The following is an 11,640-nucleotide window of genomic DNA, read 5'->3' as shown; positions in this document are numbered from 1 at the left end:
CATGTTCTGAAAGTGAGAAGTGTTTTTGTGAATTCCCAACAACTTTCTGATCATGTTGCTTGTTGTAGAAAGCTGACAGCATCGTCTCCTCCACCATTATTGTTTTAATTTACCGGCACACACCAGCACGTAATGGACATGACGCCTGACATCATGTTTCAAGCACACAGTGTTGAGTTGCACTTTACTAATGGAATGCTGGTTTTGTGTATGGAAGGGATTTTTATGTCTAGCTTGCACCATAGTGTAACAGGTCTCAGGCTGAGAGTCTGTACACAGATAACAGTCCCGTAAAAACAGGAAAAAGAATGAAACAGGCGACGATGCTTCTGTTAACTGCAGCTTCACTCAGCAGAATGAGGAAGCGATGAGAAGCACAGCGCTGCACTGCCCCCTGCTGGCAACACTGCCAGGCTCAAAGCGTATTAGAATTAAACATTTTACTATAGTTCCAAGAAGTGGCAATAATTAACCAATATAACTGGTATTAAAACTTCCCTTTCAGGGAAAAGACACTCCCAAAATAAAACATTGAACAAAATTACATAAAATGTGACCATACATTTTGTGTACGTCACAATAGCACCATAGCACTTCACTCCTAAGATCTGTGATGCTGCAGCATAGGAAAAACATGTAAAAACCAGCAAACTGTTACATTTGACAGAAGTCTTCAGAGTATTAATCAAAGGTGTTCAATAGAGAAAATGCTCAAATATTTCCTTTTATTTTCCTCAACCTTTTATTCAGGAAATTCAAGTTGCAAATCAGTTAATTTCATGCATCTAAATATGAACTAAAAGTGCTTTATTTCTTATTAGGGAGGCACAAGAGTGTCTTTGCTCATATGAATATCCAGTTTACAGTTATTATTTCTCATCTGTACATGTTTGTCCTGATTTATATTTTATTGCATGTACCACCAGTTAAGGTCCATAAAGTTACTACAGGAGAAACATTTGGAGCAGAAAAGCAGCTGCTGAGACAAATGACAGTTCGGCTACATGTGAAGTTCACAAGCCCACAGGAGAGTGATGTCATCATTGTCTTCTGTCCAATCAGCTCTCGTGTTGGGTCAGATGTGGAAGCAGCCATGAGGAAGGTTTCAGGTACTGTGTTCCAGCTGTTTTATCTGTTGGTACGCAACAGATAACTTCATGTTGGACTGATTTTTCACATGAAACCACCATGTTAATGTACACATGGATGCATTTTTATAAATACATAGACATGTGTAGTAGTCTTGTAACGAATCTTTAAACAGCTACAATTAACATGAATAAATACTATTTTAATAAACAAGGTTGAAGCTTCAGTTTCTTCTCATGTTCTTTTTTCTGGTGTCAGCAGATGATAAAAAGATCATTCTGGTTGTGATGCATCACACCCGAGATGTCGACTACTCAACCGGTGGGAGAAGGTGGTCTGAGACCTTCAGGAATGTTGTCCTGGATGTTGATGTCCTCTTCCACGAGACTGTACCAGGACTACTGATCTGTGATGAAAACAGGAAGGCCATCCGCCAAATACAGGAATCTTTAGCTCAGTATAGTAAAAAGTGGATTCCACAACTCTTCGGTTGGAGACGACCTGAGACTCAGTCAGAATCAGTCTCTGACAGCAGCAGCAAAGGTAGGGATGCAGATTAATGCAAGTTCTAGTGTTAACTGTGTGTTTTATACTTATAAACTGTTAAAATGTTTTATCTTTTATACATTTAGAACAATTTCATTTCTTGAATATTAAAATAAGATTTATCACAGAAAAAAAAGAAAAATGCAGATCAAAGAAAAACAAAAATAAAGTTGTATTTTATGAAGTTGTTTTGTTCGACAAAGAGAGTAACTTTGTTTTACATGTCATGGCACTCACCTTCTACAACTTTTATAATTTAAGTTATAGGACTTTTAAATTGGAACATTTAAAGGAAGATTATTTATTTGAACCACCATATATTAATTATTAGGAAACATAGAGTTTAATCTTTTGTTAGTGTCAAAGACTATATGTGTTGATGCAGTTCTTACTGAAACTGGAAAATCCATTTCCAGATAAATACAAATTATTGTTGGCACATAAGCCGTTTGACCAACATTTTAATAATTTACGGGAAGCCTGACATTTTATTATATAAAATTGGTTCTCTAGATTGAGTTTCAACTAACTGAATAGATTTTAACTCTTTAAACATACAGAAAGTGTATGAAAATACTGTTAGTACAGACATCTCCTTCTGTTTACTGCTATCTCATTATACGTCTGTACAGGTCATGTTGTGAATGGCACAAAATATTGTCAATAGATGCAAAGAGAGCTGAGTTTATGGCCTTTGCACCCTCAGATCTGGATCAGTAATGACATATGTATAACTACATATTCAAGTGTTGGAAAAAGAGTCCAAATTCTTTGTTTGTTTGAACAAACGTGGTGAATGAAGTAAATTCTGAATCTGATTTACATGAAGACAAAGAGGTTTTACAGAGAAATCTGGATTTCCTACAATACACTATCTTTGAGTTAACTTTCTTCTGGATCATCAGTTTTAGGCTCTTCAATACTGGCATTTTGTAACATTTATGTAAAAGTGTGTCACCAGTTTTACATCATTGGACTTTACAAACTGGCCCAAGAAAGACAGAAAAACCCTGCAAACATGTGTTCTTCCATACATGAAACAAGAAGAGCACCAAAAAGTGATCTCAAATGAAGGCCAACATTTCTTGATGATTAACATTAAACACTTTTGTGGACTTGATGATAGCTGCTGTGACCACGACAGAATTTGATTCTGTACTAATTTGGGAAACTGTGAATTAAGTGTGAACATTAGAGAAAATGCTCAAATATTTCCTTTTATATTCCTCAACCTTTTTATTCAGGAAAGTTCATTTCAGTTAATTTCATGCATCTAAATATGATCTAAAAGTGCTTTATGTCTTATTAGGGAGGCACAAGAAAACGTCCAGCGGTGTGGGTGAGTGTCTTCGCTCATATGAAGATCCAGTTTGCAGTTATTATTTCTCATCTGTACATGTTTGTCCTGATTTATATTTTATTGCATGTACCACCAGTTAAGGTCCATAAAGTCACTACAGGAGAAACATTTGGAGCAGATGAAGGTCTACTGAGACAAATGACAGATGGGCTACATGTGAAGTTCACAAGCCCAGAGGAGAGTGATGTCATCATTGTCTTCTGTCAAATCAGCTCTCGTGTTGGGTCAGATGTGGAAGCAGCCATGAGGAAGGTTTCAGGTACTGTGTTCCAGCTGTTTTATCTGTTGGTACGCAACAGATTACTTCATGTTGGACTGATGTTTTACATGAAATCACCATGTTAATGTACACATGGATCCATTTTATAAATACATAGACACATGTAGTAGTCTTGTAACGAACCATTAAACAGTTACACGAAACACAAATAAATACTATTTTAATAAACAAGGTTGAAGCCTCAGTTTCATCTCATGTTCTTTTTTCTGGTGTCAGCAGATGATAAAAAGATCATTCTGGTTGTGATGCATCACACCCGAGATGTCGACTACTCAACCGGTGGGAAAAGGTGGTCTGAGACCTTCAGGAATGTTGTCCTGGATGTTAATGTCCTCTTCCACGAGACTGTACCAGGACTACTGAACTGTGATGAAAACAAGAAGGCTGTCCGCCAAATACAGGATGCTTTAGGTCAGTATACTGTAATAATAGTGTTGCTAGTTTGTATTGAGACTGGAAAATGTGTTTCCAGAAAAATGCTAATTAATGTTAGCACTTAAGTTGATTGACCAGAATTTAGCTTATGACTTCTGCGCCCTCAGATCTGGATCAATAATGACATAACTATATATTCAAGTGGTGTAAAAAGAGGTCAAATTCTTGTTTGTTTGAACAAACTTGGTGAATGAAATAGATTCTGAATCTGATTTACATGAAGACAAAGAAGTTTTACAGAGAAATCTGGACTTCCTACAATACACTATCTTTGGGTTAACTTTCTTCTGGATCGTCAGTTGTAGGCTCTTCAATACTGGCATTTTGTAACATGTAAAAGTGTGTCACCAGTTTTACATCATTGGACTTTACAAACTGGCCCAAGAAAGACAGAAAACCCCTGCAAACATATGTTCTTCTATATATGAAACAAGAAGAGCACCTGTTAGAGAGAAAAACACTCAGTGATCTGAAAAAAGAAGCTGAAACTTACTTATTTATTGCACACTAGCTGTGAACTACAACCTGTCTCTACCCAGCAGAGTTTATTTAACTGTCACAGCTCAAAAGGACAGAGAACCCAAATGCACAACACCAGGCAGAATCAGAGTCCAAGAGGCTTTAAATCGGGTCAAAGGCAGGCAGGGGTCAAAACCGGGTAGACGGGCAGATCAGGCAAACTACTCCGAAGGGGCAGGCAAAAATCCAAAAACCGGAATCAGGCAGGGTCGCAGACAGGCAGGCAGAAAACAGATCAGAATCGGAAACGCTGGAAAGCGAGGCATAAACACTCGACAATCTGGCTGATGAGGGTGGCAGGATCTGGAAAGACAGGGGAGTGAGTTAAAGTAAAAAAAAAAACCTATCCTACACTGGGAAACCATGATATTAAAGACACAGAAAGCGGGTGTAGAATTACAGTTTGTACAATCAGGAAGTAGGTGTGGGTGTGGACCACAGCATCATATTACAAGCACATAGTTGATTAATAAATGGTTATACAAAAGAGCTTTAAAAGTAGTCATACTGGTAATAGATGATTCACATGACAAAGTAAAATAGAGTGAATAAAGTGAGGCCTTCACACAGGGCCCAAATTTGGGCCCTAAGCAAAATTTTATTTGGAGGCCTTCCCACCCCCGCACGTCTCCCCTTTAGGCTCACTCGAGAATAGAAATAGCCAAATGTGCCAGGGACCCCAAAAGCAAAGACACTGAAGTTTCAAACGAAGAATTTAATGAGTAAACGCAATCCGGGGGAGGTGGACGGAACGGTGGAGCGGCGAGACACTGGATTGACTGGAGGGAGCCTGGAAAACAAGGAAAGAACAGTTGGGACCAAAAATAGCAGATCTACAAAATCTCACAAACACCAGAGCCTAAACTTTCTGCTGCAGGTACTTGCCACAGTAGTCAACGTCTAAGCGCTGAGCGTTGTCTCAGCAGCTTATGAAGGTAGCCCTTGATCATGATGGTGGAGCCGCCACAGCTGTGCTGGCTGAGGGGCTCGTGGCACAACAGTGCGACTAGTGTGACCCCACTCCAACACCTGAGGCCGGACTGTGTCAGGAACAAACTGCCTGTCCGGAGGACCATTACCCAGGTCCGGCTGGGCCTGTAAGGCCTCTCACCACGGAGTCGATGGCCCAGGTGACAACACCTACTACCTGGGCATGCGGAAGGATGGTGTCAGAACTCTTGGACAGTAGGGTTTGACAGAGAACTGACGGGAAAGCGCGTCGGCCTTGACATGTTTGGAGCCCGGGCGGTAAGTGAGAGTAAAATCAAACCGGCTTAGGAAAAGGGCCCAACGGGCCTGTCTGGAGTTCAGCCTCTTCGCCATCCGCATATAGGTCAGATTTTTGTGGTCCGACCACACGACGAATGGCAGCTTCCCTCCCTCCAACCAGTGTCTCCATTCCTTCAGCGCGTCGTGGACCGCGAGCAACTCCTTGTAACCCACGTCGTAATTCCTCTCATAGCTCTCGCTCATAGCTCCTAGAGATATAGGCGCAAGGATGCATCCTTTGGTCTTCCTCCGACCGCTGGGAAAGGACGGCTCCAATGCCTGAATCCGAAGCATCCACTTCCACAATGAACTGTCTCGCAGGATCTGGGTGGATGAGCACAGGTGCCGTAGAGAACAGGCCCTTGAGCTTGGAGAAAGCTGCCTCGGCTTCGGGTGTCCAGGAAAAGGGGCGTGAGACGGAGGTCAGAGCATTGAGAGGGGCAGCGATCTGACTGAATCCCCTGATAAATCGCCGAACAAAACCGGTGAAACCCAGGAAGCGTCTCAGGTGAGTCTGGTCGGTGGGACGCGGCCACTCCTCCACTGCCCTGACCGTGGCTGGATCAGCACGCATCTGTCCAGCTTCGACTACGTTGCCAAGGTATGTCACAAAGTCCGTGTGGAAAACACACTTTTCGGCCTTGACAAACAGGCGGTTCTCCAACAGCCGCTGGAGAACTAGACGAACATGCTGGTGGTGGTCTTCCAAGGACCTGGAGAAGATGAGAATGTCATCCAGGTAAACCACCACAAAGATGTTGAGCATGTCTCTTAGAACATCGTTCACGAGGGCTTGGAAGACTACCGGGGCGTTGCAGAGACCAAAAGGCATAACCAGGTACTCAAAATGGCCGAGATGGGTGTTGAAAGCCGTCTTCCATTCGTCGCCCTCCATGATGCGGACTAAGTGACAGGCGTTGCGGAGATCAAGCTTGGTGAACATCCGGGCGTGAGTCAGTGGCTCGAAAGTGGAACTGATAAGGGGAAGTGGATACTTATTTTTCACCGTGATGTTATTAAGACCTCGAAAGTCAATACATGGCCTCAGTCCGCCATCCTTCTTAGCCACAAAAAAGAAGCCTGCCGCAAGGGGAGAAGACGATGGTCTTATAATGCCTGAGAGCAGGGACTCTGCAATATAGTTGTGCATCGCCTCCTTCTCCGGGAGGGAGAGGTTGTAGAGTCCCTTTAGGATGGGGTTCCCCCGGGGAGGAGGTCGATGGCGCAATCATATGGCCTGTGAGGGGGAAGGGATAAGGCTTTATCTTTACTCAACACCAGGGCAAGGTCATGGTAAGCAATTCAATTCAGTCATCATCAGTCATCTTCTCCCGCTTTATCCGTTACGGGGTCGCGGGGGCAGCAGCCTCAGCAGGGATGCCCAGACTTCCCTCACCCCAGACACTTCCTCCAGCTCTTCCGGGGGGAGTCCGAGGCGTTCCCAGGCGAGCCGAGAGACATAGTCTCTCCAGCGTGTCCTGGGTCTTCCCCGGGGTCTCCTCCCGGTGGGACATGCCTGGAACACCTCCCTAGGGAGGCGTCCAGGAGGCATCCGGTACAGATGCCCAAGCCACCTCAGCGGACTCCTCTCAATGTGTAGGAGCAGCGGCTCGACTCCGAGCTCCTCCCGGGTGACCGAACTCCTCACCCTATCTCTAAGGGAGCGTCCAGCCACCCTGCGGAGGAAACTCATCTCGGCCGCTTGTATCCGCGATCTTGTCCTTTCGGTCACTACCCAAAGTTCATGACCATAGGTGAGGGTAGGGGCGTAGATTGACCGGTAAATCGAGAGCTTCGCCTTTCGACTCAGCTCCCTCTTCACCACGACGGTCCAGTACATCGACCGCATTACTGCGGACGCTGCACCGATCCGTCTGTCAATCTCACGCTCCATTGTTCCCTCACTCGTGAACAAGATCCCGAGATACTTGAACTCCTCCACCTGAGGCAGGACTTCTCCACCCACCCGGAGAAGGCATGCCACCCTTTTCCGGTCGAGAACCATGGCCTCGGTCTTGGAGGTACTGATTCTCATCCCTGCCGCGTCGCACTCGGCCGCAAACTGCCCCAGCACATGCTGGAGGTCCCGGTCTGATGAAGCCAACAGGACAACATCATCTGCAAAAAGCAGAGATGAAATCCTGAGGTTCCCAAACCGGATCCCCTCCGGTCCCTGGCTGCGCCTAGAAATCCTGTCCATAAAAATTATGAACAGGACCGGTGACAAAGGGCAGCCCTGCCGGAGTCCAACATGCACTGGGAACAAGTCTGACTTACTGCCGGCAATGCGAACCAGACTCCTGCTTCGATCATACAGAGACCGGACAGCCCTTAGTAGAGGGCCCCGGACTCCATACTCACTCAGCACCCCCCACAGAATGGCACGAGGGACACTGTCAAATGCCTTCTCCAGATCCACAAAGCACATGTAGACTGGTTGGGCAAATTCCCATGAACCCTCGAGCACCCTGCGGAGGGTATAGAGCTGGTCCAGTGTTCCACGACCGGGACGAAAACCACATTGTTCCTCCTGAATCCCAGGTTCGACTATCGGCCGTAATCTCCTCTCCAGTACCCTGGCGTAGACTTTCCCCGGGAGGCTGAGAAGTGTGATCCCCCTGTAGTTGGAACACACTCTCCGGCCCCCCTTTTTAAACAGAGGGACCACCACCCCGGTTGGCCACCCCAGCGGTACTGTCCCCTTCCTCCATGCAATGTCGCAGAGGCATGTCAACCAAGACAGCCCTACGACATCCAGAGACTTGAGGTACTCAGGGCCCGACCCGAAGGCGCAAGGAGGTGACCCTCTCGTTCACCGGGGTGAACTCCAACACATGGCGGCTGAGCTGGGGGGCTATAACCAAGCCCACACCAGCCCGCCGCCTCTCACCCTGGGCAACTCCAGAGTAGTGGAGGGTCCAGCCCCCTTCAAGGAGCTGGGTTCCAGAGCCCAAGCTATGTGTGGAGGTGAGCCCGACTATCTCTAGCCGGTATCTCTCAACCTCACGCACAAGCTCCGGCTCCTTCCCCCCCAGCGAGGTGACATTCCATGTCCCCACTGTGAGGGTTTTGGTCCAGGGATTGGGTCGTCGAGGCACCCCGCCACGACTGCTACCCAGCCCACATTGCACCGGCCTGCCATGGTCCTTCCTGCGGGTGGTGGGCCTACAGGAAGGCAGGCCCACGTCGCCGTTTCGGGCTGAGCCCGGCCGGGTCCCACGGGCAAAGACCCGGCCACCAGGCGCTCGCCTACGAGCCCCAACCCCAGGCCTGGCTCCAGGGCGGGGCCCCGGTGACGCTGATCCGGGCGACGTTACGGTCCTTTGTTTTTTCTTCACCATGTTTGGCTTGTGAACCGCTCTTAGTCTGGCCCGTCACCCAGGACCTGTTTGCCATGGGAGTCCCTACCAGGGGCGAAAGTGCCCCCGACAACATAGCTCCTAGGTTCACTCGGGCACACAAACCCCTCCACCGCAATGCAATTCAATTCAATTTTATTTATATAGCGTCTAATACAACAAAAGTTGTCTAGACACTTTCCGGAGACCCATACCCAGAACATGACCCCCGAGCAGTTATTACATAAACAATGGCAGGTAAAAACTCCCCTAGTGGGAGAAAAACCTTAAGCCAAACAGTGGCAAGGAAAAACTCCCCTTTTGGAGGGAAGAAACCTTGAGCAGGACCAGGCTCATAAGGGGGGACCCTCCTGCCGAGGGCCAGACTGGTGGGTCAGGGACGGCAGCAGCACAGCAGGCAGGTGGAAGCAGCAACGGGATGACCAGGGGTGGGGACCGCAGGCCAGCATGCAGCTCCCGAAGCTCCGGCCCAATCATCAAGTCCCAGGTTGGGGTGCAGGGTCGGGGAAAGGTTGAGAAGGGGCAGGGCCAGGGAGAGGAGTCTTGAGGGACGAACCTTCTCCCCCGCCCAAAAGGGGCCGTTACCCTGCCCCCCTCACTCCCACACTGCAGGTTCCGGTGTCCGGCAAAGGATGCTGCAACATGGACAAAAGAGAGAAATGGGGGGGCCAGCACAAGAAACTACAGGAACGACTTTGGCACACTAGAGTTTACACTACCTAGAGATCCACCAACACCAGCCAGAGGTCTACTAAACACTAACTACAGGCTTTACTAAACAGAAATGTTTTAAGTTTAGTTTTAAAGGTGGAGGTGGTGTCAGCCTCCTTAACCCAGATTGGAAGTTGGTTCCATAGTAATGGTGCCTGATAGCAGAACGCCCGCTCTCCAAATCTACATTTGGATACTCTAGGAACTACGAGTAAACCTGCACTCTGAGAACGGAGAGCTCTGACAGGAACATAAGGCACTATCAGGTCTTGCAAATAATGCGGAGCTAAGCCGTTTTGGGCTTTATACGCAAGTAATAAAATTTTAAATTGGATTCTGAATTTTACGGGTAGTCAATGGAGCGACGCTAACACTGGAGAGACGTGGTCTCTCCTGCTGATTCCTGTCAGCACTCGTGCTGCTGCATTCTGGATCAGCTGGAGCCTATTCAGCAAATTACTTGGACATCCTGCTAACAACACATTACAGTAATCTAGTCTAGAAGATACAAACGCATGAACTTTTTCTGCATCACTCTGCGAGAGGATTTTCCTAATCTTTGCTAAGCAGGGGGAACACCAGTGAGATCGGGTGGAGAGGACATGGAACCTGGACCACCGGGAGGAGACAAGACGGAGCGCAGACAGGACGCATGGCAAGCAGTGCTCCAACCCAAGATCCGACCAGAGGCCCAGGAGATGTGCGGTTCATGCCTCTCCAACCAGGGTCTACCCAACACCAGGGGCGCAGTGGGAGCGTGAAGAACAATAGAAACGGATGGACTCGGAGTGGTTACCAGAAAGAGTGAGCGTGAGAGCCTCAGTGGAATAAGAAATGGTACCCAAGGAGTGCCCGTTGATACCCCGGGGGGACAGAGTGCAGTTCAAGGGAACTAAAGGGATGCCCGCCTGGCGAGCTAGGGAGATGTCCATGAGACTTTCGTCCGCACCGGAATCAATGAGGGCACTAACAGACAGCGTCTCTTGGTCCACGGAGAGAGTAGCGGGGAAAAGAAGGTTGGGACTATGCTTGGGCTGAGGAGAAGTTGCCATGCTCACCAGTATAGCCCCTACTGGCGAGCGGGACCCTTTTGGGTGGGTCGGACAGGCTCGGATGTAATGTCCCGACTCCCCACAGTAGAGACACAGCTGGTTGGACATTCTCTGTTCTCTCTCTTCTTGTGAGAGACGCGAACGGTCAATCCCCATGAGCTCCCTAGGCCCGGAAGTAGTAGGGGGACGCATGAGAGAATGGGGGTTTGGACTTGCCGTAGAAGACGTGCCACAGGACAATGAAGCAGAGCGGTGGGGCATGCATTTGTGGGCATGGCGCTCCTGGAGTCGGGTGTCGACCTTGAGCGCCAGAGATACGAGATCGTTGAGGGTCGTTGGACTATCACGGACAATAAGATCCTTAATGGAATCATTCAGACCTTTGCAATATGCACTCAGCAGGGCGTGGTCATTCCAATGGCTCTCCGCCGCAAGAATGCGAAACTGCAGTGTATACTAGGCCAGTGATTCTTAACCATAGGGCCGCGGCCCACACTTGGGCCGCGAGCGCCATCTAGTGGGCCGCGAAAAAAATTCAGTTTTGTACGTGTGGGCCGCGAGGGCCGCGGGACTGCATAGCAACTCCCGACCAAATGAGGAGAAGAAGACCCTCAGCTAGCTGTACGTGTAATAGTAAGAGAAATGGTGTGTATTTATAGAGAAAATCCTTCATTTTGCACAGAGTACGTTTAGATCCGCCAGGATCAGGGATCGATTACTTGGGTCTGCGCCCAGAGCGAGCGAGCGCGGCGTGATAATTTATCCCGACGCGTCCCCGCGGCCGGGGAGGTCGGTGCCGCTCGGGCGGCGGGCTCCGTCGTTACTGCTGAAGGATGGTAGATGCGTGGGCTGTCGTGTCTGCTGGACTGGACTGTTGTTCGGGCTCGCAAAAGCATCGAAAATTGACTCGGCTGCAGCGGCCAGAGAGCTGCGGTGCTGGCTCTGCCCGCTCAGGCTCGGATGAAACCCGACACGCAGTCCTGACAACTTATTAATGTAAATAAAACATAGTAAGTTACT

General features: G+C 48.0%; 1 protein-coding gene across 1 annotated transcript; it reads left to right on the top strand.

The window, feature by feature from the left end:
- The first annotated feature begins 909 nt into the window (after window positions 1-909).
- Window positions 910-5,418, top strand: LOC133445541 (uncharacterized). The gene is made up of 6 exons (XM_061722864.1): window positions 910-1,109; window positions 1,351-1,632; window positions 2,945-2,974; window positions 3,072-3,254; window positions 3,495-3,686; window positions 5,279-5,418. Exons 1-6 carry the CDS (start codon window positions 989-991, stop codon window positions 5,416-5,418), a joined length of 948 nt encoding a protein of 315 aa, XP_061578848.1. The 5' UTR covers window positions 910-988.
- Window positions 5,419-11,640: the final 6,222 nt, after the last annotated feature.

This window comes from Cololabis saira, chromosome 6 (genome assembly GCF_033807715.1).
Source record: "Cololabis saira isolate AMF1-May2022 chromosome 6, fColSai1.1, whole genome shotgun sequence".
NCBI lineage: Eukaryota > Metazoa > Chordata > Actinopteri > Beloniformes > Belonidae > Cololabis > Cololabis saira.
The sequence above is the reverse complement of the archived record's forward strand: the minus strand, read 5'-3'. Positions and strand labels throughout refer to the sequence as shown.

Excerpts from the sequence above, each read along its gene's own strand:
- LOC133445541 (XM_061722864.1), top strand. The coding sequence starts at position 989 with ATGACAGTTCGGCTACATGTGAAGTTCACAAGCCCACAGGAGAGTGAT. Across the intron at positions 1,633-2,944 it reads CTCTGACAGCAGCAGCAAAG|GGAGGCACAAGAAAACGTCC; the intron begins GTAGGGATGCAG and ends ATGTCTTATTAG. Across the intron at positions 2,975-3,071 it reads GAAAACGTCCAGCGGTGTGG|TTAAGGTCCATAAAGTCACT; the intron begins GTGAGTGTCTTC and ends ATGTACCACCAG.